Source organism: Bos indicus, chromosome 26 (genome assembly GCF_029378745.1).
Source record: "Bos indicus isolate NIAB-ARS_2022 breed Sahiwal x Tharparkar chromosome 26, NIAB-ARS_B.indTharparkar_mat_pri_1.0, whole genome shotgun sequence".
NCBI lineage: Eukaryota > Metazoa > Chordata > Mammalia > Artiodactyla > Bovidae > Bos > Bos indicus.
Window position 1 is genome coordinate 14,481,452 of NC_091785.1, and position 27,370 is coordinate 14,508,821.

A 27,370-nucleotide genomic window follows, 5' to 3' on the forward strand; every position below is an offset into this window, starting at 1 on the left:
TGCATTATATTCCCCATAAGCAAAACTATTTCTTATCTTTGTACCTTTTTTCATGCTGTCCCATCTATTTGAAAAAACCACCACTCTTCCTTTGATTAACTCCTTTATTAAACCCAGTTTGGGGACCATCTAAGATAATTTCTTGGGTTTGCATTTCACTCTCCTAAGCAAGAGAAGGCTCTAATAATAATAACCTACACATAACTCTATCAGTGTAATTCACATGTTCATAATTATGTTTGTATTATCTCTTCCATTACACTTAGGAACTCCTTGAATCCAAACACTGGATCATCATCTTTAATTGCTAGTGTCAAATAGAGTACGTGTCATGTATAAACACAGTCCCTTCATTTTATGAAAGAGGAAGTTGAGATCCAGAGTTTATTACTACCTTAAATGATTAGTTCAAAATGAAAGCTGATTAAAAAAAAACTTAATTGGAAGAGAATTTAATAAGGTATAGATATAAATGCTCTGTTGGTGTCAAAAGAAAAAGCATTACAAAAAACTTTTTTTGACCACACTGTGAGACATGTAGGATCTTAGTTTCCCAACTCCGGATTGAATTCCCATACCCCTTGCAGTGGAAGCTCAGAGTCTTAACCACTGGACTGCCAGGGAAATCCCGAAACAGCACTTCTTATCCAAGTGAAATCAAATAAACCAAGTCATATCCATAGAGTATTGATTATGTGAGACATTGGAGGAGCTTGAGTTTTCCAAACCAAATGGTACCTGATTTCTAACATACTACAGCACTAAAACCTAATGTCAGATATTTTTTAATTATTGTGGAGGGGGGAGGAAATGCTGATTCTTTGTAAGTTGTAGTGTTTGTTGAATCATTCTTTAAAATCATTGACTATTCTCTTAATTAACCCAGCTTCTGCTTAAGAATTAAATTCCTTTTTAAAAAGAATACTTATTTTCAACTTCTCTGTAAATACTTAAAGAATGCTTCCAACTTTCTTACCTGTTTGTTAACCCTCTTTCCCCTTCTTTGTCTTCCTAATTATCAGCAAACTTTTACCTCCTCAACTATGTTGAGGGCACTGGGCCAGGCGCCGTGTTTTACGTATTACAAAGAAGAGATGCTATGGCTCGAACTTTTTCCGATGGCCTAGTGTAAAGATGTTTATGCAGAGTGTCAGTGGAAACACAATTATCTTAACAGGATGACACAGCCTATTTTGCTTAGAAATGTCCTAATTTCCTGTTTAGGTTATCCAGAGGTCAGGTAGGGATTTCTTTTTGCACTTCCTTAGTGCAGATTCACATCCTGCAAGCCTTGTGGGACTTAGATCACAAGCCCTTTAATTCCACTGGCTGCATTTATCTCCCCAAGAAAGTTCCTCTGTTGTTTTTATTTAGTTTCTCCTTTTGTATTTTACTGCTAAAACCTGTAGTGAAAGTGATGCCAATAGCTGTTTACCCATAGCTGCTTCTTAACTAAGGGGCATCTTAAAGTTTGCATTGTTGCCCCTTTGAAGTTCACATCACAGTGCTGTTACTGTTACCCTGTCCAGAGAGTTAACCAGTTACCTAGGTGGGCTGCCATCTATGGGGTCGCCCAGAGTCAGACACGACTGAAGTGACTTAGCAGCAGCAGCAGAGAGTTACCAGAGAGCTGTAACTAATTAAGCACTCAGCCATCGCCAGTCTCAAAGTAAACTATGGAACCTTCTACACACCTACTACCTTCGTGAATTAGCTTCTGCATGTAGTTTCGTAACTGCCCCCCCCGCCTTTTTTTTTCATATTTAGTTATGCCTTGGGGCTATGGAAAAACCAAATTTATCTGTGAAAACAGACTAAGCAGCAAGTGTTCTGACGCGTTTATTGAGCAAATTATTATACCTGACAAAAGGTAATTACGTACAGTTAGGTCTGGATAATTGTTTAGTCCCCACGTCATGTCCCACTCTTTGCAACCCCATGGACTGCAGCACGCCAGGCTTCCCTGTCCTTCACCATCTCCCGGAGTTTGCTCAAACTCATGTCCATCGAGTCAGTGATGCATCTCATCCTTTTGTCACCCCTTTCTCCTGCCCTCAACTTTCCCAGCATCAGGGTCTTTTCCAGCGAGTCGCCTCTTTGCATCAGGGAGCCAGAGTATTGGAGCTTCAGCTTCAGCATCAGTGCTTCCAGTGAATATTGAGGGTTAATTTCCTTTAGAATGGACTGGTTGGATCTGCTTGCTATCCAAGGGACCCTCAAGAGTCTTCTCCAGCACCACAGTTCAAGAGCATCAATTCTTTGGTACTCAGCCTTTTTTATGGTCCAACTCTTATATCCGTACAAATCGAACCTGGGTCTCCTACATTGATGGCAGCTTTTTTTTTTTTTTTTTTACTGTCTGAACCTTCTGGGAAGCCCCTGGATAATTCCAGTTCTAGTTCAGTTGCTCAGTCGTGTCCAACTCCTTGCGACCCCATGAATTGCAGCACCGAGGCATCCCTGTCCATCACCAACTCCCGGAGTTCACTCAAACTCAGGTCCTTCGAGTCCGTGATGCCATCCAGCCGTCTCATCCTCTGTCGTCCCCTTCTCCTCCTTCCCCCAATCCCTCTCAGTGTTGCAGGAACGGGGACCCTTTCCAGAGCCCGAAACAGGGCTCTTATCTAACATTCAGAAATGAATTGTCCGAGGAGACACATCTGCTGACAAAGTAAGAGATTTTATTGGGAAAGGGCACCGGGTGGAGAGCAGTAGGGTAAGAGAACCCAGGAGAACAGCTCTGCTGCGTGGCTTGCAGTCTCGGGTTTTATGCTGATGGGATTAGTTTCTGGGTTGTCTTTGGCCAATCACTCTAATTCAGAGTCTTTCCTGGTGGCACACGCATTGCTCAGCCAAGATGGATGCTAGCGAGAGGAATTCTGGGAAGTGGAGGACACGCGATATCTCCTTTTGACCTTTCCTGAACTCTTCCGGTTGGTGGTGGCTAATTAGTTCCATATTCCTTCTCAGGATCTCCTGTCGTAAAACAACTCATGCAAATGGTTACATGGTGCCTGGCCAGGGTAGGCAGTATCAATCAGTGTGCATTCCCTAACACCAGAATCAGGGTCTTTTCCAATGAGTCAACTCTTCGCATGAGGTGGCCAAAGTACTGGAGTTGCAGCTTTAGCATCATTCCTTCCAATGAACACCCAGGACCGATCTCCTTTAGAATGGACTGGTTGGATCTCCCTACAGTCCAAGGGACTCTCAAGAGTCTTCTCCAACACCACAGTTCAAAAGCATCAATTCTTTGGCGCTTAGCTTTCTTCACAGTCCAACTCTCACATCCATACATGACCACTGGAAAAACCATAGCCTTGACTAGAGGGACATTTGTTGGCAAAGTAATGTTTCTGCTTTTCAATATGCTGCCTAGGTTGGTCATAACTTTCCTTCCAAGGAGTAAGTGTCTTTTAATTTCATGGCTGCAATCACCATCTACAGTAATTTTGGAGCCCAGACTTCTATTTTTAAAGTCTGACACTCTTTCCACTGTTTCCCCATCTATTTCCCATGAAGTGATGGGACCAGATGCCATGATCTTCGTTTTCTGAATGTTGAGCTTTAAGCCAACTTTTTCACTCTCTTCTTTCACTTTCATCAAGAGGCTTTTTAGTTCCTCTTCACTTTCTGCCATAAGGATGGTGTCATCTGCATAGCTGAGGTTATTGATATTTCTCCCCACAATCTTGATTCCAGCTTGTGCTTCTTCCAGCCCAGCGTTTCTCATGATGTACTCTGCATATAAGTTAAATAAACAGGGTGACAATATACAACCTTGACCGTACTCCTTTTCCTATTTGGAACCAGTCTGTTGTTCCATGTCCAGTTCTAACTGTTGCTTCCTGACCTGCATACAGATTTCTCAAGAGGCAGGTCAGGTGGTCTGGTATTTCCATCTCTTTCAGAATTTTCCACAGTTTATTGTGATCCACACAGTCAAAGGCTTTGGCATAGTCAATAAAGCAGAAATAGATGTTTTTCTGGAACTCTCTTGCTTTTTCGATGATCCAGCGGATGTTGGCAATTTGATCTCTGGTTCCTCTGCCTTTTCTAAAACCAGCTTGAACATCTGGAAGTTCACGATTCATGTATTGCTGAAGCCTGGCTTGGAGAATTTTGAGCGTTACTTTACTAGCGTGTGAGATGAGTGCAATTGTATGGCAGTTTGAGCATTCCTTGGCCTTGCCTTTCTTTGGGATTGGAATGAAAACTGACCTTTTCCAGTCCTGTGGCCACTGCTGAGTTTTCCAAATTTGCTGGCATATTGAGTGCAGCACTTTCACAGCATCATCTTTCAGGATTTGAAATAGCTCAACTGGAATTCCATCACCTCCACTAGCTTTGTTTGTAATGATGCTTTCTAAGGCCGATTTGACTTCACATTCCAGGATGTCTGGCTCTAGGTGAGAGATCACACCATCATGATTATCTGGGTCGTGAAGATCTTTTTTGTACAGTTCTTCTGTGTATTCTTGCCACCTCTTCTTAAGATCTTCTGCTTCTGTTAGGTCTATACCATTTTTCTCCTTTATCGAGCCCATCTTTGCATGAAATTTTCTTTTGGTATCTATAATTTTCTTGAAGAGATCTCTAGTCTTTCCATTCTGTTGTTTTCCTCTATTTCCTTGCATTGATCACTGAGGAAGGCTTTCTTATCTCTCCTTGATATTGTTTGGAACTCTGCATTCAGATGCTTATGTCTTTCCTTTTCTCCTTTGCTTTTTGCTTCTCTTCTTTTCACAGCTATTTGTAAGGCCTCCTCAGACAGCCATTTTGCTTTTTTGCATTTCTTTTTCTTAGGGATGGTCTTGATCCCTGTCTCCTGTACAATGTCACAAACCTCATTCCATAGTTCATCAGGTACTCTATCAGATCTAGTCCCTTAAATCTATTTCTCACTTCCACTGTATAATAAGGGATTTGATTTAGGTCATACCTGAATGCTCTAGTGGTTTTCCCCACTGTCTTCAATTTAAGTCTGAATTTGGCAATAAGGAGTTCATGATCTGAGCCACAGTCAGCTCCTGGTCTTGTTTTTGCTGACTGTATAGAGCTTCTCCATCTTTGGCTGCAAAGAATATAATCAGTTTGATTTTGGTGTTGACCATCTGGTGATGTCCATGTGTAGAGTCTTCTCTTGTGTTGTTGAAAGAGGGTGTTTGCTATGACCAGTGCGTTCTCTTGGCAAAAATTAGCCTTTACCCTGCTTCATTCCATACTCCAAGGGCAAATTTGCCTGTTACTCCAGGTGTTTCTTGACTTCCTATTTTTGTATTCCAGTCCCCTATAATGAAAAGAATATCTTTTTTGGGTGTTAGTTCTAAAAGGTCTTGTAGGTCTAAATAGAACCGTTCAACTTCAGCTTCTTCAGCGTTACTGGTTGGGGCATAGACTTGAATTACCATGATATTGAATGGTTTGCCTTGGAAACGAACATTGATCATTTTGTCATTTTTGAGATTGCATTCAAGTACTGCATTTCAGACTCTTTTGTTGACCATTGATGGCCACTCCATTTCTTCTAAGGGATTCCTACCCACAGTAGTAGATATAATGGTCATCTGAGTTAAATTCACCCATTCCAGTCCATTTTAGTTCGCTGATTCCTAGAATGTCAACGTTCACTCTTGCCATCTCCTGTTTGACCACTTCCAATTTGCCTTGATTCATGGACCTAACATTCCAGATTCCTGTGCAGTATTGCTCTTTACAGCATCGGACCTTGTTTCTATCACCAGTCACATCCACAACTGGGCATTGTTTTTGCTTTGGCCCCATCCCTTCATTCTTTCTGGAGTTATTTCTCCACTGATCTCCAGTAGCATATGGGGCACCTACTGACTTAGGGAGTTCATCTTTCAGTGTCCTGTCATTTTGCCTGTTCATACTGTTCATGCGGGCCTGGATAATTAGAGATTAATAAATTATTTAACATAAGTAAGTGCCTTTTAGATTTAGAGGAACAAAAAATACATATATTTTTAAGTTGAGTAAAAGTTACAAAATCTAATATAAGATTTGAAAGAAAAAAATGAATGACAATGCAAGCCCTGTTAAATATTTCATAGAAATATTCACCAAGATATTATAGTATTGTCTTTAATATAGACTGCGAAGGTCCTTATATTCCTTATTCCATCATACTAAGTACAGTAGACTAGCTAACTCTGTATTCTTTGGGAATCTAAGGCAAATGGGCAAAGGGTCTGCATTTATTAATATATTCTAGGACATAAAACAGAGACCTTTATCTCTAGAAAGCTGAACAAATGAGACATGCATCTGAAATTCACTTCCCCACCTCCCCAAAAATTTCTTGCAAGGACCAGAACCGGGGTATTTGCTTTGTCAGTTCCTGCTAAGTTATTACCATAGAAACTCTCCCCCTTTTCCTCCTGAGGCAGTTAGGATATAATGGTCATGATGTGCTTCATTTGTCTCAAATGGCCTGAGTTCCATTTCAAAGAATAGAATGATAATATGTATTGGGGCCTGAAGTATTTAGTTTTAATTTTAGTTTAGCTTTGTTTTTTCAAAAGCTAAAAGTCACTGTTTATAACTAGTGACAAGTTATAAATAATATATATTATTTGACTTGCTAAAATTTTATAGTAAAACATATGTCACTAATTACTTTTAAGACTAAATTAACCCAGCTATTTGTGCCTCCAAGTTTTCATTTGCATTATTTTAAAACACAACCATGGGGAGGAGAGGAGAGGAGTAGCCACTTAGACTCTTACAAACTTTAAAAATGGTTATCCTCTCCCTCTTGTTCTTCTTAGTAAGTGTACTCTACAGGAGTACTTAAAGAAATCCCAGCCCAGTCTAGCTTCTCTCATTTGAGCAACTACTATATCCTGGAGTAAAGACACATTGGCATACAATTCTTCATTGGCTGATCCATATTGTTTTCCTTTGTTGTTTGAGTTCTTCCAAAGTCAGTTCATATTAGCAGATCATGTTTCTTCAGAGCTGCAATGACAGAATGACTTATCATAGAGAACTAAAAGTTTAGGGAACACCTCACATCATGAGTTTCAAGGTTTGATTTCTTTAGTATTGGAAGTCTGAGCTTCATTGGTAAAGTCATTACATAACTCCCCGTTATATAAGTGTGGCATGTGATGTAATGAATCCGGATAGAAAATTAAAGGTATGACCCAGGAATGTTTATTTAGCATGTTTGATTGTGGCATCACTGATTACAAAAGGTAATCTCAGGAGTAGAACTTTGGTTATGAAATATTTTACTATAGTCTATAGCACAAATTAAATCAAAGAGACTAAGTATCTGGCTTTCAGAATAATATAAGGCATTACTAAAAATTCAGAGTTGTCTTGATTGTAAATAGTAAAGTAAATAATAACATAGCTATCTTATTAGTATATATGATGTGGGCTCTGCATAGACATAAACTCTGTGTCAAAAGGTAACATTTGCTTGGTTCCTGCTATATACTATGTACTGGGCCAAAGGTGAAGGTACAGATGTTAAGCAAAACAAGTCACCAGCTTTGAGGCACTTACAAAGTACATTAATAGGAAGGAGAAAAGGCTTCACTACTGCCATATAAGAAAAAGTCGGGCTGAGTTAGTCATGCATCATTCAGACTACAGAAGGAATTATTGATATTTGATTCTTTCGTGGGGAGACGGACATAGTAACTGTGATATCAGCATAGTGTGAAAAACAGTGTGATAGAGATTTTGTGAAGGGGAATGTGAGGACACACGAGAGAGAACAGCTAACCCACGGTGGTCTGGGAAGGCTTCCTGAGAGAAGTGAATCCAGACCTAAATTGTACGGAATAAGTGAGAGTTCCCTGGGTGAAGAAAGAGGAGAAAGGGACTCAGAAGAAAATGACAATTTCGTGGGGGATCATCATGGTTAAAAAAACTCTTGAGTAGTTCCTTGTTTAGGTGCTTGAATTTCCAAGGCAGGAGAGGAAGCCAAAAGATCACTTTGCATGTCATGTTAAGGAACTGGAACTTTATCTTGTAGGAGCTGGGAAGTCATTGAAAGTTTTAGGCAAGTGAATGACATGATCAGATATGTATTTTAGCTGCTTCTGTCTGGCAGCAGTGTGGAGGTTGATGGATCCTGGGGAGCAGGCAGAGGGAATAGGCAAGACCAAAGGCCCCAGGGGACAGAATCTGATATCTAAATCTAGGACAGAAGTAATAGCAGTGGTGGAAAGTAGATAGCAAGTGAATTCAAGAAATATTTAGGAAAAAAATACTTAAGACATTAAATTGACATAATTTGGCAATAAATAAGGAGCAGAAGTTATGAGAGAGAAGATTCAAAGCAGAGTGAATCCAGATTTCTGGTTTGGGTAATTAGGTTAAGTGCTAGCACTCAGTGTGTGACTCATCCCACAACATGAGGCAACTGAGCAAGGTACTCATGAAGAAAAACAAGCCGCATATACATGCGAAGGTGGCATACAAAGCAAAACCACACTCAGCTACTTGAGCAAAATATCTGAAATGTTCTTTTCTATTTGGCTAGTTACTAGGTTTTTTTGTATTTTAGAAGTAGAAGATAAAAAAGTTATTTGGGGGGAGGGGGCTGTGCCTCATGTCATGCAAGATCCTAGTTCCCCAACCAGGGATAGAACTCACGCTCCCTGCAGTGGAAGCACAAAGTCTTAACTACTGGACTGCCAGGAAAGTCCAAAAAAATTCTTCATAATAATTTACTAATACCTGTCTGGATTCATACAGAACTTTTTAGGAAACTTCAGTTAAACATCTTTTGTTATGTGAGTTTAAATATATAATATAAATATTTTAAACCCCAATTGCCAAAAGAATTATTTAAAACTCAACTATATAAGGTGCTAATATTCTTGCATTACTAAACGGAAAGTCAAAAGATCCTCTTAAAAGTTTCTGTAACCAATTCTACTCCCAGATATATACCCAAGAGTAAAATGCATGTCCACCAAAAAACGTGTTAATAGCAGTATTATTCATAATAGCCCCTGAATGGGAACAACCCAAATGTTCAGTAACTGATAAATGGATAAGCAAACGTGATATATCCATATAACAGAATGTTATTTTGCAGTAAAGAGGAATGAATTACTGATACCTGCTACAACATGGATAAACCTTAAAATATTATGTTAAGTAAAAGAAACTGGACACACAAAAAACATGTTATGTGACTCCACTTTGGAGACTGATTGCTAATGGGTATGGGGTGATAAAAGTGTTCTCAGATCGATTGACATGGTTGGAGAATTCCGTGAATGTACACAAGACCACTGATTTGTATACTTTAAAAGGGATAAATTGGACCATATATGAAATACATCTCCAAACTGTTAAAAAAAATTAAGGTGATGCAAGAGGAAATAGTTTAATTATATTAAAATTATAAAAGCAAAAATAGAGAAAAATTATTATAACTATCAAAAATAGGAAGGTAGTATAAGTAAGATAAATCCTCATATATGCTAACTATATGATGATAAATAAAAACAAGAAAAATAAGTATATTTAGAAATATTGAGGTAATCACCAGTATTAGAAGGAGTTAACATGACTGCGTCTGAGAATGGAAAGTGTAGGATAGTGGACTGTTGGTTTTATGATGTGCCCCATTTGATTATTAACCATGTATTACTTGATAAAATTAATCTTAATAAAGAAATAGACCACATAAAATCAAACACATATATGTATCTGCATGGTCTTTTAGCCATGGTAGTGACCAAGAAATTCAAGATAAAGTAAATACAGATGTGTATAAATCTGATGATGTAAATTCCTTTTGCCTCTTTTTTCCCCAAATTCCAAACCAACCTAGTAGTTATCTAGGACTACTACTTGGCTTATCATCAGAAATACTTTAGGAGCATTCTGCTTCTGCTGTGTGCAGTTCACTGGAGTTAAGTGACTTGAAGAGAAGAATGCCTTTAAGCCACAATGTGCTGAGACCTCGCTCCTGATCCTCACGTAGTTAGGAGTGGAAAGGCTGGCTGAGAGTGGATTTGGCAGATGGACTATTTGAAGAGGGCAGGCACGGGTTAGGGGTCAGGTGTATCAGAGAGTCAAAAGGCAGCACAAGGGCAGTGAACACCTGGAGGCAAAAAAATGAAGTGGATAGAAGCTCAACACTGCTTCTTTAGTTTTTGCCCAAGCCCCTTCTATCTGCTACTGAAAATTCTTTTCTGTGCGGCATGTGGAATTTTCCAAATGTGTTTTCAGATAGCTGGAAAGGGGTAAAAGCCAAGTGCTTTAAAAAGCATATGGAGCTCATCATTTGATTTCAACATCTATTTAGAAAAAGTACTTGTATTCCCCCTCCCCAATTGTGGCCAATTTAATAAGACCCATTTTTCTTGAATCCCCAGTGCCTAATTACTCATATTTCTTCCTTAAAGCTACATTCTGGTTTAGGATTTTTGTTGTCGTTTAAGTCTCTGAAGCACTCTAGGAACCCTTGCTCTGGCTTTGTTTTTTTGGAAGCAAAGGAAAAATGATCTCCTGGTTTACTTTTGGAATCTGCAAAGCAACTTTGAGGTCCCAGGTGGATTTAGTGTTTGGAAAGGGGAATTTGGGGGACTAGGGTTGACCCTGAGCCCCCAGATCACTGTTCACATTTACAAAAGCAAACCTGGTGTCCCCAATTGCTTTTCTCTTGAGGTTGGCTTAACTTTATTTATCTTCTGCCTTGGGTCACTGCCCCTGAGGTGCTTCAAAAGCAAAACCCAAAGACCCAAAACAAAGAAAGCTAAACCAGATTCAAGGAAAAAATGACCTAGCACTCTGGGTTCACTTTTACAAAGGCAAAAAGTCACTTCAAGAGTTCCATAGAATGGTTTTAAGTCGGCCTAGATTCATTGTGTCCTTTGCACAAAGTGATCTCAACAGGTCTGAGACCCCAGGTTTCTTGGGTGTAGATTTGGAGTGCAATTTAGGATGGGAAACTGTCAGCAGGCTAAATGCTTTGACACAGACTAACTCTTCAGTGATTCTGAAGTGATTCTCAACTATTTTGAGCATATAAATGGACCACCCATGGAACCATTTCTTTTCTTAAGCCGAATCTTTTTGTTTGCTGGACATACGTAGGAATCACTGAGGAAGTGAAATGTACAACTCACTTTAAAAAGTTGGCATAAATCCACCTTATATTATCAGATTACTTATGAAGGGCATTTTTAAATCCTTGGTTAAAAAAAAAAGTTAGGTTACTAATTTTAGGTAATCTTATAAATCATGATGAAATAGAACTGAGACACGTTATTTTGCTATTCATTTTTGTATGATCCATACTTTGCTTACTTCCCCAAAGGATTTAAGATGGAATTACTTTACTTGACTATTGGAACAAACCCATTTTTAGAACCTAATACCAATTTTTGTTATAATATGCCTGAGTTTATCCTTTAATAAGTAATTGTAAAACTGCTTGCGGATAATCTAGGGGAGATTTTTGTTTTTGTTCATGTTTGATCTACATCTTTGAATTTCAGTTGTATGTGTTAACTAATAAATGCACCTGTTGAGAGCATGTCTCACAGTTTATTTACAAGACTGAGGGAGATTTTTTGTGATTAATAACAGATGTATTATTTGTGTACTGCCATCTGAAGGAAGCAAAACTTGCGACAGAGAAGTGAAGTTTTCCTTAAGGACAGAGTACATCCTGTGAAAGCATAACGAATGTGAGAGGCATTCCCAAAGCAGTGACTGTGGAGTGAAGAAGTCGGTGGCACCACTCCAGTTTCCTCATCCCTTCCTGTCACACTTTGGCTCCAGAGCAGTCATGTTTTTAAACCATCCCAGAAACCTGGGATCCTGCTTCTTGGTCAAAATAGGCACAGGTAGCAGCTTGCAGAAATGGACTCAGTCCATGAGCCTGGCCCGGCATAGTGTTACGTAGGACCCAAGAATAATGCCCTGGTTTTGTGTTACATCTTTCATCTCAAAAGAACTGTACTTTAAAAAGTGAAAAAGGACCTTATAATTGTTATGGATGGAGGGACACCCGTAGTCCATTCAGAAAAAGCAGTGCTTTTTTCTCAAAGTTCATTTACCTGAATTAACATTAGACCCAATGCCTTGTAATGAGGAAATCTATCCTCTGTATCAAGCCCCTGATGTCAAGAGCCGACTCATTGGAAAAGACCCTGATGCTGGCAAAGATTGAAGGCAGGAGGAGAAGGGGACGACAGAGGATGAGATGGTTGGATGGCATCACTGACTCAATGGACTTGAGTTTGAGCAAGCTCTGGGAGATGGTGGACAGGGAAACCTGCTTACTGCAGTCCATAGGGTAGCAGAGTCAGACACAACTTAGTGACTGAACAACAACAGATGGGCAATTAGGTTAAATTTTGTGGTTTCTGTAATTTCTAAAGAAATTTATAGAGATAAGAACTTTGCATATGAGTATCCGACCTTGTGAGAAAAGAGCATATCTAGGAAAGTCTGTTTTTGTGCTGTAGAAGAACCACTTCTGTACTCACAGTTGGAGTTGGTGTAGGTTTTAAATTCATTAAATGGGCTCCTCCTTTCTCACCTGGGGGTAGATCAGCTCTTATTTTAAGGCCTTTTCCTCTTCCAAATCCCAAAGGTCATGTTGCTGCTGCTTTTCGGAAAGAAAGGGAATTTGCAGCCAGTACATTAAGTGGTTACTTTCTGCTGACTGTGCGCATGCCCACACACACTTGAGCAAACACAAATGCATACCTGAAAGAGGACTCCTTCAAAATGAGGCTTTTAACAACTGTGTGAGGGGAATTCGTTATTGGAATTTATTGGGGGAAAATAAAGTATGTATGTAAACCTTATGAAAATAAAGACAATCACAGTTACCCATAATCCCACCATACAAATTACAGCTATTCTTAACATTTTCTCAAATTTTATTCCAGTCTCTTTTGATGGGTTTTTATGTGATTTTATTAGTAATGTTTATCATAAGCTTCTTCCCAAGTTATTTCAAATTCTGTGTAAGCATTGATTTGAATAACCACTCTATACATAGATATACCTCACTGTTTAACCCTTCTGTTAACATTGAGATTTAACCTGATTTCAGTGTTTTTTTTTCCTTCTTCAATTTTTGATAACACAAATAACATTTTTGAGATTAATATATTTGTTGATAAAATTTCATCTACCTTTATTATTGTTCACTGAAGTTAGATTCCTAGAAGTAGGATTAGAGTCAAAGGGAATGGCCATTTTTTTCCTAAGGTTCTTACATAATGCAAAATCACAGTCTAGAGAAGTTATATTAATTTATATTTTCATTGCAGAGTGTAGAAAGTAACTATTCCTCCTTGTGAAAGAAGGGGAAATGTTGCTTTAGCAAGAGTAAACTTGGAGTACTTGGAGTACTTCCCTTTTCTTTTTCAGTGTATTCTTTTAACATTGTCTCAGTGCAGTTTCTGTACCAGTGTCTTAACCCTTGGTATGGCCTAAAATGTTGTCTGAAAGAAAAAATAGCCTGGCTTTTCATATTAGCAGCAAACATTTTCATTATAGAATTTTCTTCTTTGTACAAGAAAGTCTCTAATTAGTAGAGAGGGGAAGAGTCAAACAAATCCATTGTCTTTCCTAAGGAAGAGCTAGTGTCTTGTAACTTTTCTCTGGTTTTTAACCACCCCAGAAGTTTTCTCTCTCTCAGAGTCAGTGGATTGGCTCATGTATTCTATGAAATACAAATACTTCATTTGAAAGCAAAACCACTACACCCCGTACTTATAAAGTGAGCTAAAACAAAAAGAAAGAATAATATAAAAACTGAAGGAAGGTAGTAAGTAAAGCATTTAGCTTTCTGAAACAGTTCAGATGGGGATAGGAAGTTGGTCTTAAATGGCTTAAAGGGGATTAGGGTTTTAAAGTTGGATAAGGAGTTTGGTGCTTTGGTTTAGGCATGGCATTGCTTTTAAAAGATTACGTCTATATTTGACAACAATTCTAACTGGAGATTATAAAGCAAATAGTCAATTTTAAAACACTATGGAAAACAAGAGGGTTTCCTTTTTGTTGTTGTTTGTTTATACAAAATGATTGCCTAGAGTTAACAAGCTGAGTCCTGAAGACCTCATTTCATAACACTACTGAGGATCTATCACCAGGGAGAATCCAGCAGAGGTTGTTGAATGCACTTCATTGAGATTATCTGAGCTTTTTGGTTTAAATTACTTTGGGAAAGTCTAGGTGTAAACGACTTCTTTGAAAGGTAAACACACTTAACCTCTTAAAAAAAAAAAAAGGTTCAATTTAAATTCTTTAAAATTCTTCAGTTAGTGGCAACCTTTACTAATTAAATCTGAGTATGAACCAAATAATGTGTAAAGATTAAACCTCTATACATTAGAACAAGTGTTAATGTATTTATATAAAAGTGTTTTCATTATTTTACAATTATTTGGAAATGCAATGAAGTACTTTATTAGAAAGGCAACCCCTCACAATTTTAGTTATTTCAAAAGTGAAAAGACACTATACACTACATTGGTTATAAAATGTAGTTAATGAAGTTTTAAAAATAAGATTGGTTATTCTGTTCCATCTGAGAAGCAGATGGATCAAATGGATCAAGAGTAGCATATACTTTATGTATTAGCTGTGGATAAATAGTCAAAAATTGCTTTAACATTTTTCCCGTCTTCCTCAGCTCCTCGACCTGTTTATGGTTTGGGATTGGTCTACTTATCTAGCTGATTATGGTCAGCCAGCGTCTAAGTACCTTCGGGTGAATCCAAACACAGCCCTTACTCTTTTGGAGAAGTGAGTATATTCTGAAAGCTTCACATATCATTTTAGCAGCTGGTAATTCAGTGATAATTGAAGAACTAGAGATTTTTAATCAAAAGAAAAATGTCTACATGGAGCTTAAAAGTTCAGTTCATTTTAATGACCAAAATATAAGCCGCCTTCTTTCTGGCCTTCAGCGTTGGTATAGATTTTTACGAGATTTCTGTTTGTGTTGATATGAACTAAACATTTTTCCTATTGTGTCCTCAATATCTGGCTTAATTAGCTTTAGAAAGGGACTGGAATCAGTTTGCCATCAATGCTATCTAAAGCCTACCATGATGGGCTTGGATTCCTTACAGGTAGAGAAGTATGCCTTTTGAAAAAATAATATTATGAAATCTGAAGTAACAGAACACTTACTGGTGCATCTTGTCCAGAAAACAGGTGTTGGTGTTTCTTTTCCTTCTCATGCAGCATGTTTTCTTTTCTCTGTATCATATTTCAGATATCACTATTAAAAATTTCAATTTTTGTGTCTTATTTTCCCACATTTCAAAATATCTGTGGTGTATTTGATTTGAGAAGGACACAAGGAACGGTTTTAAATAAATTGTTTTACAGTGCCATGAAACACCACTGAGGCAAAACAAATTACTGCTTTAAATTTTCTGTTGTTTTTCCTTTCACCTTGTCTTGCTATGAGCATGATTTTCAGAGTCTGAGAGGGTGTGTATTTTAGCATACTTTATGGAATGATATTAGAAAATAGTATCATGTAAGAAAACATGCTTTTAGATTTACATACTAATGCAAAAACACCATTTCATGTAGAATGCAAAATAAAGCTGCCAGTATTTTCTGCGTTTGCTATCTCTGTAACTCTATTAGTAATACCTATTTTCTTTGAAGTATATTTTTCAAGCATAGATTTAGTGTGAGATAACACAGAGCATGCCAAGATATCTTAGTTGTTACAGTATAACTTTTAAATTCCTTCTATTAAGCTTCTTCATTCACATATATTCCTAGGATGAAGGATACTAGCAAAAAGAACAATATATTTGCTCAATTCAGGAAGAATGATCGAGACAAACAGAAGTTGATAGAGACAGTTGTGAAACAGCTGAGAAGTTTGGTGAATGGTATGTCCCAACACACATAGCCTTCACATCGCTTGTACTCAGTGACACCAAGTCTGTGACTCAACATTGATCTCTAACGGGCACTGGTCATGATACAGAAAATTGTTTGCAGAATTAAAAAATACAATAGGGAAAAGACACTGATGAGAGCTTAGAAACAAGAATTATAAATATCATTTGTATGGATTTTTAAATGAATACTATTTTATATATGGAAAATGTGACATTAATTTTTTTCACTTCTAGGGGAAAAAGGCAAAACTGTAATATATAAATCAGGTCAAAAATTGTACATGAAACTGATTGTGTAAATACATTAGAAGAACTTATGCCTCTATAGGTGTTTTTTCTATTTAGACTTCAATGATTGTTCTGGTTGTTTTTTTTTTCTTCCCAGTATCTGGTTTTGGAATGCAATCATGTATGACATTTCCCTGACATTTTCTGACTTGTAGCTTGAATTTTCACCTCACTAGTATTTAAGTAGACTAAATTGTCTAATTCTGCTGATTCTGAGGGAGGAAATAGACAAATATTTAAAGGAACCTGAAATCGAACTTAATGTAACCCAATAAGAATGTGAATTACTTGTTCTACTTGGGTGGTTTAATTTAATCTGAATATGAAGAAAAGGTATTTGGATTTTCTGAAGATGCAATGTTGTTTCTGTTCAGCAGGGTTAATATTTCTAACTATATTGTTTGTAGCTGACCCCATTTATTTGGTTTGGTTTGGTTCAAGTTAGGAGGACAGAAGCTAAGTGGGGCTAACCACTTCAGGTGCCACTTGTGCTAGGAGAGACACACTCCTGCACACACAAGTTACCACAGGGGTCGGGTTACTTTCTTCAAGGCACAGACCTCAGTGCTGGATCCTTATTGCAGAAACAAGCCAAACCAAAATGAACTCTGGAAAACCTAAAACGAATGTACATTTTACTCTGTGTAAATTACTGTGGTCCAAATGGTAGTATCAATCTGATCCTTACTTTGTCTTCATTGTATTTATGCTGAATAATCCTTTTGCATTTTCAGAATTTATGCCTGTAAGAAACTTATATTTGACTCTGTAAAATAAGTGTAAAGAATTATATGTGCATTTCTTGATTTTGTGATTAAATATTAAAAAGGTTGAGCAAGTTGCTGAAAATTCATTGCTGTTGCATCTGTTTAGAGTTTCCTGATTTGAAACAACTGCTTTCTTTAGAAAGGCTGTTATTTAGTTACTGGAATGGGAGTATCGCCAAAACGAAGAAAAGCATTTATTCTCTTGACCGTCTCTAATCCTAAAGTATTTAACGTTTTAAAAAATATTATATGGAAAGCATGGTTACTTCTAGGTACAATACAATACATTCTGGAAGTTACTGGAGACGGCGAGCTGCTAGTTCTCTTTGAGGACTGGAAAGCGGTGGCCCTCGAGTGCCTTACCCAGCCCTCCAGGGCACTTGGGACGTCTCCCCGGCTTGGGCTGAGGCGTCCCCGATTCAGAGAGACGCCGCCTTTTCACTGTTTGGAGCAGACAACTGTGGGTTCGCACCGGCGATGGTCTTGAGGAGTTTACTTTTCTCAGGCAAACAAGCACCCGGCAATCCCCACCACCACCCCGCCCCGCAACACGCACACCCCTTGGGTTGAGCCGTAGTGACTAGGACGCCCGAGTCCTGGGCATTTAGGGCCCCACAAAAAGCCCGAAAAGCAACTATGTAGCCTAATGGGATGGAAGGATACAAAGGGGGAGGGATCGGTGAATTTGGTCCTCGAGACCCGAAAGGCGCCCGGGGGTATCTGCTCCTCGTGGGGTTAGGGGGAGTCTCCGTGAAGCTTTGGAGCAGTGACACTACCCCCTTTTGAAGGATTCTGGAAGTGGTGGACCGGAGACCTCGGAGGGGAGGGGATGTCGAAGAATCGCAACCCAGGCCGTCCTTTGTAGGCGCTTGCGATGCCAAAGCAGGCATCGAAGACCGCAATTTCCCTGAAATAAAAGCAGAGCAAAGTGGAGAACCCCTATCCCTTTTAACCTTGTAGTGCCGTGGGAGCCTTGGGAACCGGCACCTGGAAGTTAGAGAGAGCCCCCGTTAGCTCCCTGCGCTAGGTCAGTCCACTCGCCGAGCTCCTGCTTGGAGTCGGGAAGTTCTTGGCGCGAAACCGCAGGCCCCGCCCGAGGATCTGCGTCGGGCACGGCACCGGCTGAGCTGTAGCGCAGCAGTTACTGCCACTCCCCACACCAGCCCCCCGGAGAGCTCGCCGCTGCCCACCGCCTCCAATCATTACCCTGCGTGGAGCGCCTTAAATATGCAGAGGCGCGTCACGTCGTGTGGATCGGGAGCAATCCGCAGGGAGCAATCCAGTATCTATATAAATGTTGCCGGGGTAGGCCGAGAAGGGTTAAAAGGCTGGAGAAGAGAGAGGTGGGCGGGGGTCTACACAACCCGGGTGAGCGCAGCCCTCGTTGGCAAGCCGGTGAGTTGCTCCTCTCTTTGCCCTCCCTCGCTGCTTCTGTCGAAGGAATGCTGACCCAGGGCGGTGGGAGGTGCTCGGCGCGAGCGGTCCTGAGGCAGCCCTCACCCCCGCAAGGAGGTGGCATTTTGGCCCGGGAGCCATCCGACTCAGGAAAAAGTCCTGAGCTCGCGGGTCTCTATGAAGGCACGTTCCCTAAGGGCGCGTGGTCACTGAGATCCTCCGCTGCCCCTCTGCTTGTAGAGCGAAGCCCCTGGTAAATCTCAGTTTTGGTCCCCAGGCCCCCGGGCCCTTTCCGGACAGAACAGGTGAGCACTGCGCGCCGCAGCTCCGGCGCTTCCTGCGCTTAGAGCGACCCGTCCCCCGCAGGCTCGCCATGTTACCCTGGGGGCTGAGCTGCCTGTCCGCGCTGGGGGCGGTGGGCACCGCGCTCCTGGGCGCGGGACTGCTACTCAGCCTGGCGCAGCACCTCTGGACTCTCCGCTGGACGCTGAGTCGGGACCGAGCCTCTGCCCTGCCCCTGCCCAAAGGCTCCATGGGCTGGCCCTTCTTCGGGGAAACGCTGCACTGGTTAGTTCAGGTGAGCACTCGGTCGTTTCCGCACCTTGTTCTTCTCTGTCCCCCACTGCCTCTCAAGGTTCCCAGGGCTCGTAGCCATTCTCCTTCTGTCGCCCAGGGCTCCAGGGAGCATATACAGCCCTCCCCTCTACCCAGCTTCTCCCTCGAAGGGACCGTGTGTCACTGGGGTTCTCTCCAGCACAACCTAAGACCCGACGCCACGCAGGGATGAACAGAGGGGTTCTAGGGCCCTATGTCCTGCCACCATTGAATCGGGAGTCAGGGGCACGTCTCAGCCATGGGCTATTTGGCACTCAGGTCCCCATTCTAAGCCTCTGTTTCCCCATCTCACCAATGGGAACGGGAGCATGTACATCCCCGTAGGGTAGTCAGTCGCCAGGCACCTTTGAGACCATTTTGTAAAGAATAAGATGCCAGCCTGGAGCAGGAGGTTTTTATCAAGAGGCAGTTGGGATCCCTGGGCTAGTTTCGCAGCCGAGACCCAGTGGCCCCATCCCTCTTCGCTCCTGGCTCGCAGGGCTCGCGCTTCCACAGCTCTCGCAGGGAGCGCTACGGGACGGTGTTCAAGACGCACCTGCTGGGCAGGCCAGTGATCCGCGTGAGCGGCGCGGAGAACGTGCGCACAGTCCTGCTGGGTGAGCACCGCCTTGTGCGTAGCCAGTGGCCGCAGAGTGCGCACATCCTTCTGGGCTCGCACACTCTGCTCGGCGCGGTTGGAGAGTCGCACCGGCAGCGGCGGAAGGTGAGCCCAAAACAGAAGCGGCCGTCGGGACGTCGGACCCGCGGCTTCTGAGCGGCTGCCGTGGGCCAGGCCGGGGCGAGGTGTTAGGCATACATTGTGAACCTGACCAGGGCCCCTGACAAGTGGGTGGCATTGGGTTGGTAGTCCCTTACCTTCTCCGGGTTTGGCTTATAAGGCCAGGACTGGGACTTAAAGATCCTTTCATCTTCTATCTTATGCGACTCTGATGCCAGAACCGACGGAAATTCAAACTCAGTGTTAGGGACGACTTCCTGGAGTAGGTGGCCCCTGGAGCCTGGATGGAGAGGAGGCACTGTGTACATCAGACAAGAACTAGAGGGAATGGCGAGAGCAAAACCCAACACATTTGGGTCCGGGTCGCTTAGAAGAGGAAGAAGGGGCCGAAATTGGCCTCTTGGCTCCGCTGGAGTCGTGGAGCAGAGGAAACCGGACGGCTGGCAGGGCTGACCCTGTGCGTTCCCCTCAGATCCTGGCTCGAGCGTTCAGCCGTGCGGCACTGGAGTGCTACGTGCCTCGCCTGCAGAGGGCGCTGCGGCGGGAGGTGCGCTCCTGGTGCGCGGCCCGCGGGCCGGTCGCTGTCTATGAGGCCGCTAAAGCGCTCACCTTCCGCATGGCCGCGCGCATCCTGCTGGGGCTACGGCTAGACGAGGCGCAGTGCTCTGAGCTGGCCCGGACCTTCGAGCAGTTCGTGGAGAACCTCTTCTCCCTGCCCCTCGATGTGCCTTTCAGCGGCCTGCGCAAGGTACTGCCGCCCCGCCCGCCCCAGACCTTCCCTTTGAGGCTCCCTTGGTGCGCCATAGGCATCACCTCTGCTGGGAGATGGAGGCTCTGCCTAGTGTGGGGAGGCGGCATGGTGGCGGTGGGCCTTGGGGCTGGTCTCTGTCCTGACTCGCTGTGTGAGCCGGGGCGGGCCACACACCCTCTCTGGACCACGCCTGGCGGGACGAGCTCCAGCCCCAGCAGCCGCGGGCTTCCCGACGTTGGGTCTCGGTGGCGGGAGCCCAGCCAGTCGCCCCAGCCCCTCCTCAGAGCGGCGCCTCCAGGCCCGGCCTGCAGCGCCTCTTTGGAAGCCCCGAGGCTGGGCAACGGATGGGAGCACAAGGGCCGCAGACACGCCCCCGGCCCAGGCCGGCGCCAGCCGGGGTTGGAGAGGGGTGGGTGTCGGCTCAGCGCCCGCGGCCCCAGGCCCGCTAGTTTCCGGATTAGAGAACCATGGCCTCTTCAAACTTCAGAGCAATGGGCCGGACTTAGAGAGCAACTGATCTGGGGCTTCTTACTGTGCCAATGTCCTGGTTTTCATTCACCCAATTAAAAATAATAGTTATGTGTAAAGGGACCTGATATATGGACCGATTGCCTCGGGTACGTTTTTCTGATTTAATCCTCCTCAAAATATTATTCTCATTTAATTGATGAAGAAACTGAAGCTCCAAGAGGTTAAATGACTTGCCCAAGATCACACAGCTAGTAGGGGCAGAGGCAAGATTTGACACCTCCCTACCCCATCTCCGTCTCCCCTGATAAGAAGCCGATGTGCTCAAAATGCTTCCCCTGGCAGATGCTTTCTCACTGTGCTTGCTCCCTGAACTCTGGGGGACCACCCCAGCCCTCCTGGCTATCCCTTTTTACAAAGGCTAATGTTTAGAACTTCCAGTAGTGTTCTTTAAGCCAGAGCTTTCCTGAGTACATCAAGGTGTCCCTTCCTCTCTGCACCGGTGCCAACCGCCCCTGCAGGCAGGAGAAGGGCGGTGGGCTAACTCCCAGGCTGGGTAATCTGCCAAGCACAGACACTTGAAGCTGCGTGACCCTGGACAATTGCTTGACCTCTCTGAGCCTCAGCATCCTCCCCTTAGGAGGACAGTAAACTGTTTGCCTTGCTCCAAAGAGGGGCTTGTGATCATCAAGAGAGAATGGTGTATGAGGGTAAAGGACAAATTCCTGAGCCTTTATATTGAGTCCCTTCTACAATGTGGAGCTGAGCTGGGAATCTGTTAATGCTAGCTTTCAGCAGAGCCAGACCAGCACTGGGAAGATGTGGGGGGTAGGTGTCCAGGGCTAGCCCCCTCTGCCTTCCTACCCCAACTCCCTTGTCTCCCCACACATCAGGGCATTCGGGCCCGGGACCAGCTGCATCGGCACCTGGAGGAGGCCATTGCACAGAAGCTTCTTGAAGACAAGACTGCTGTGGAGCCAGGCGATGCCCTCGATGGGATCATCCACAGCACTAGGGAACTGGGCCATGAGCTCTCAGTGCAGGAACTGAAGGTATGTGGCCGGATTTCTCCTCCCCTCTTTTGCATGTATAGCAGGTCTCTACACACAGGCTGAATCCCTGGAACAACAGAGCAACATCCTGTTTGGCCCCACTTGGAGCCACAGACACTCCTCAGGGTGAGGGAAAGAGGAGACCTGGGTCCAGTCCTGGCTCAGCCGCACCCCCTACCTCTGTGGCTTTGGGCCAAGCGAAGGCATGAATCCTAGGCCCTCCCTTACAGCCTCTGGCAGCAAACAGCTCTCCTCTTCCCCACTTCCCTGTCACTTCATGCTTTCTCCTCTGCAGTCTGCCTGCCTATGCCGCTTTGTTCACCCCTTTTCTCTACAAATCCTAAGGGTTCAGGGTCAAATTCCACAATTCCTTCAAGTGTCCCCTTTCCTCCCCAAATCTACGCATCCATGAGCCAGCTCGGCACCTGGTACCTCGGGTACTGGTCTGTTTTGCCACTGAGCATCTACTGGAGAATTAGAAACTGCCACCCCCTCCCCCATGTATGCATAGAACACATGCAGTGGAAGTAAGGAGGGGAGCTTTGGAATGACCCCTGGGCCCACCTGCTCGAGAACCCAAAAAGGAATGTAGCGGCTGGGGGAGGGGGGGGCAGCGGGCAGGGGAGTTAGAAATGGAAACACTTCATCCCTTCCATCAGCAGCTTCCATCCTTTCTCTGACACTCATTTTCCCACTAGCGAGCCACTGAGCCTGAGTGTCTTCTCTGAAAATGGGACGAACAATCTCTTTCCTAACTTCTGGGTGGTTGTGAAGTCTGGAAGAGTCAAGGGGTTAGAAGTAGATGAGCAGGGCACTGGTGAGTCGTGGGGGAGCCGGCAGATAGGAATAGTTCTAGGCTGGGAAGGGGAGTGGTATGGAAAGACGTGGACACTCCCTCTGCCTTGGCAGAGCTGGGGAGGGCATGACAACACTGTCCAGGTTCTCAGGAAGGGACCCACTAGCCAGAAATCTTCAGTTCTGGCTGGTCAGGAAGGACCTTGGAGCCCCAGGGTCTCCGTCCCAGCTCCCCATCTTCTCCAGAACAGCCAGTTAGCCTTGGATCAGCTCATTCATTCCACAGGCAGATTCTACCTATTCAGTGCCAGACTCTATACAATGAGCAAACATAGCCTCTGCTGGAGAGGAGGGCACCGCATTCACCCTGTGATCACATCCATCAGGGTGTAAACACACACCTGCTGCTGCCAGGAAGGAAGACACCATACCAGGAGTTGGGAGGAGGGCACAGGCAGGCAGTGAAGACTGGGGCCTGGATGATGAAGCCTCCAGACAGTGCAGATGGGGAAGCAGTGCAGTCACTCACTGGGACCACCACTAAGCGGGAAGAGGACCACGATGCTCACTTTGGTGCCAGGCTGCTGCTTCTGCTGCTGCAGGTGCCTTGGTTAATTCCGCAGCAGTCCCGGTCAGGAGGGCCAGCTGCATTGTCGGCAACACTGCATGGTTAAGAGTGCTGGACTCCTGGCCCTGACTACTGGGCTTGGTGACTGAAGGGACCTTGGGCACCTCTCAGAACCTCAGTAAAACGGGCAGAAACTGTGCCACACACACTGCGGGTGAGAATCCAATGACTTAATTCCCTTAAAGCACTAAGAACACTACACCAAAAAAGTTCTGGCATTATCTATGGGAACCTCCCAAGGCTATCTGTGGTTTCCCCAGGTGGCGGACTTGGGATTCAGTCCACTCCCAGACCCTCCCAGGTAGCCGTGCCTCCGAGCACTCTGCGATCTGGCCTGTGCGCAATGGCAAATGTGGGGGCCCCTGCACCACAGCCTGAGAACCGGCTAATGGAGACAGCGCCCCTGGGCTGTCTTGCAGGAATCAGCTGTGGAGCTCCTCTTCGCCGCCTTCTCCACCACGGCCAGTGCCAGCACGTCCCTCGTCCTGCTACTCCTGCAGCACCCCGCAGCCATCGCCAAGATCCAGCAGGAGCTGGCGGCACAGGGGCTGGGGCGCGCGTGCGGCTGCGCGCCGGCGGCCTCGGGGGGCGGCGCTGGGCCCCCGCCCGACTGCGGTTGCGAGCCCGACCTCAGCCTGGCGGCGCTGGGCCACCTGCGCTACGTCGGCTGCGTGGTCAAGGAGGTGCTGCGCCTCCTGCCGCCGGTGTCCGGGGGCTATCGGACAGCCCTGCGCACCTTCGAGCTCGACGTAAGTGCGCTGCTCGCCCGCCCCGCCTTGCAGCCGGCCGCTGGGAGGTGGGGTAGGGGTTAGGACGGCGCTGTCTCCTTTTCCCTTTTCCGGGCCTCCTGGAAAATGGGCTGAATCCGATCACGTTTCCCGGAACCACAGTTGAGGACGCAAAGCAAGGTTAGGGACCCCGGGCTATGTGCTAAATTGCTTCAGTCGTGTCCGACTCTTTGCGATCCCATGGACTGTAGCCCTCCAGACTGCTCTGTTCACGGAATTCTCCAGGCAAGAATAGTGGAATGGGTTCCATTTCCTCCTCCAGGGGATCTTCCCAACCCAGGGATGGAACCCACGTCTCGCGTCTCCTGCATTGGCAGGTGGGTTCTTTACCACTAGCGCCACCTGCGAAGATTTTGACTGCTGTCTGGGTAGTCAACTCAGAGGCCAGTTTTAGAATAAAATCATCCTTTTCTCTGCCCAGCACTCCCCTTTCAGCCAGTGAGCCTGGGTAGTGCACAAAGAGCCGCCCACTCTGTCCTGTGCTCCATTTCTCTGGCACTCTCACAAGATAAAGGGACCAATCATTGCTACCTGTCCAGGGTTCTGGCTGAGGCCAGGTTCCAGGAAAACGGGATTATTAAAATATGGGTAGTGATCTGGTTGGCTTGAGCGGGGCAAGAAAGTTAAGGTTTAGGCCCGGCTCCGTCTCTGTATGACCTTGGCTAATTCCCTTCTCACTCTGGGCCTCAGTTTGCTCTCTGGAGGGAAGCTGCCTTGGTCCCTTCCAACTTTAACTCGGGGGAGGGGAACGCTAACGCTGCCAAACTGAGGGTGTTTGCCGCTGCACCTCCCCACCCCCAGCCCGATCCCTGGGCAGCTCCAGGCAGAGTGGGCACCTTCTCCCCTTCGCCTTAAACAGCCAGTATCCCCATTGCATGCCAGAATTTGAGAGGATGAGATGACTGGATGGCATCACGGACTCAAAGGACATGAATTTGAGCAAACTCCTGGAGTTAGTGAAGGACAGGGAAGTCTAGCATGCTGCAGTCCACAGTGTGGCAAAGAGTCAGACACGACTTAGCAACTGAACAAGAGAAAGAGATTCTGCCCTTGAGGCGCTGTTGTGGAGAGAAAGGGGGGCAGAGCCAGCAACTTCATCACAAACTGGTGTGAAGAAGAGAGTGACCTCTAGCTGAATGATACCAAAACATTTTGGGAACTGGCATTTGAACTGGAGCAGTGAAAGGCTCAGATGGGGACCACATGTCACCAAGACGGCGTGGCCCAAAGGTAGGTGGGTTAGTGAGGTGTTTAGTAGTGTCTGGGATGCTGAATTTTGGAGTTCAGACACCACTGAGCAGGCCTGGGGTGCAAGACGTAGGGAAACCAAGGTAGAAGAGCACTGGACCACCGGAGTGAATGGGGGTGGGGTCTCAGCCAGATGGGAAAACTGAGGCCTAGAGAGGAGAGGGCACGCCTTGATGATTTCAAGATTTTCTATTTGCCCGTTGAGAGGAAGGCTCTCCTGAAGCCTGTTCGAGCAAGGAAGCCGGATAGTCGGGGCTGGAAGACCTCTCAAAAGTGGAATAGTTGAAAAAGAGGTGAGCTGAGGGAACATGAAAGCCTTCATCATTTTAAGCTTCCTTCCAACAATTTAATCCTCACATGCACCTTCTCAGAGTGTGGCTACTGGATCTGAAGGTTATGTACAGCTCATGGCTAGTGAGTACAGAGAGGCAGTTTTCAGTTGAGTGTAAAGAGCTGAAAAATTGAGATGACTGTAAAGGAGCTGTCGTTTGCTTTGCTCTGACGCAGGCAGCTGGTACATGCAGGACTCGAATTTAGGTCTCCTAATGTGAGAAGAAAACAGAGAAAACAGTGAACAGTAACAGAGCACACTCACTGACCACTAATACATATGTCAGACCCGTTATTTGAGTCCTCACAACAAAGCGGGCATTTTTGGTCTCACTTGATCACTTAAGAAACTGAGACTCAGAGATGATGTAGCCAACGTCACACAGCTCACCAGAGAAGGAGCTGAAACAGACGGGAATGCAAAGCAGTATCCTAGTTTCCGGTTAAGACGCACGTCCCTGCCCGTTTGGAAGCCTGTTTGATGAAGGATCGGTTAGGGCTGGGTTTCCGGGTGCCTGGTGGTCAGGCGGGTCTCCTCACCTCCCCGCAGGGCTACCAGATCCCCAAGGGGTGGAACGTGATGTACAGCATCCGAGACACGCACGAGACGGCCGCAGTGTACCGCAGCCCGCCGGAGGGCTTCGACCCAGAGCGCTTCGGCACTGCGGGCGACGATGCACTGGGCGCCGCCGGCCGCTTTCATTATATCCCGTTCGGCGGTGGTGCGCGCAGCTGTCTTGGCCAGGAGCTGGCGCAGACCGTGCTCCAGCTGCTCGCGGTGGAGCTGGTGCGCACGGCGCGCTGGGAACTGGCCACGCCTGCCTTCCCCGCCATGCAGACCGTGCCCATCGTGCACCCGGTGGACGGGCTGCGGCTCTTTTTCCACCCTCTTGCGTCTCCGGCGGCGCAGGATGGGCAACGCCTCTGACTTGCTGCGCTGTGGAACCTGGCTTGGCCAGCGGCTGCGGCGCGCTTGCGGCGCCGCCCATCTGCCGTTCTCCAATGCCGGGTCCGGCGCGCTCTCATTCATCAGAAGGTTACTGAACGCAGCTCTGTGTCCGACTCTGAGGGAGGAGACTCATGAACCACCGCCACCGCACTTGGTGAAGCGTCCTGGCTGGTGGGATGGTGCCTCCAGCACTTCGCGCCCTTAGGGAGGAAAGGTGGTGGCCCAAGTCTCTTATGCCTTTCCCAGGATTTCAAAGCAGGGATGGTGGAAAAATTCCCCCTAGGATTCAAGCTGGGGAGGAGGCATGGGTCGTGGGGAGGTGGGGTGGGGTGGGCCGTCGAATGAGGGAGGGCCCGCAACTGTAGCGAGGAAGCGGAGACGCCAGGAGGGCATATCTGGCCTGGCTTTGGGCCATAGGAAGACACTGAGAAGGCGCCCAACGGAAGGCCCTCAGGCAGCTGGCCTCCGCTAGGTGCGCCCTGGCCACTCTGCCTGTCTCGGCAGAAACCCAGAATTGCGGGCGCTTTCAGGGCTCTAAACAGGATCAACAGCTCCGGATTCTACTGGCGATTTCTTAAAAGAAAAATTCCTAGTTCAAGAACGCATATAATCTTTCCATTTATACAGGAGAGAATAGGTACACCGAGAGGATTCTAAGGCTGGATTATTTTCATGGGAGGTTGAG

The 27,370-nt window shown here is 45.3% G+C and overlaps 2 protein-coding genes across 8 annotated transcripts in view; both read left to right on the plus strand.

Moving 5' to 3' along the window:
• EXOC6 (exocyst complex component 6) overlaps nt 1-17,034 on the plus strand; it is a 192,550-nt gene extending 175,516 nt beyond the window's left edge. For all 7 annotated transcript variants that reach the window (XM_070780488.1, XM_070780489.1, XM_019952981.2 and 4 more), the window contains 2 exons: nt 14,657-14,769; nt 15,769-17,034. In XM_070780488.1, the coding sequence (XP_070636589.1) occupies nt 14,657-14,769; nt 15,769-15,901 (246 nt within the window). In that variant the 3' untranslated portion in view covers nt 15,902-17,034. The remainder of the gene's footprint in view (nt 1-14,656; nt 14,770-15,768) is intronic.
• Nucleotides 17,035-17,158: 124 nt separating this feature from the next.
• Nucleotides 17,159-26,664, plus strand: CYP26C1 (cytochrome P450 family 26 subfamily C member 1). The gene is made up of 6 exons (XM_019988597.2): nt 17,159-18,920; nt 19,437-19,661; nt 20,149-20,424; nt 21,789-21,947; nt 23,790-24,119; nt 26,287-26,664. Exons 1-6 carry the CDS (start codon nt 18,717-18,719, stop codon nt 26,662-26,664), a joined length of 1,572 nt encoding a protein of 523 aa, XP_019844156.2. The 5' UTR covers nt 17,159-18,716.
• Nucleotides 26,665-27,370: the final 706 nt, after the last annotated feature.

Coding starts and splice junctions, on each gene's coding strand:
- CYP26C1 (XM_019988597.2), top strand. CDS start 18,717: ATGTTACCCTGGGGGCTGAGCTGCCTGTCCGCGCTGGGGGCGGTGGGC. Junction 18,921..19,436: donor CGCTGCACTGGTTAGTTCAG/GTGAGCACTCGG, acceptor CCTGGCTCGCAG/GGCTCGCGCTTCCACAGCTC. Junction 24,120..26,286: donor TGCGCACCTTCGAGCTCGAC/GTAAGTGCGCTG, acceptor ACCTCCCCGCAG/GGCTACCAGATCCCCAAGGG.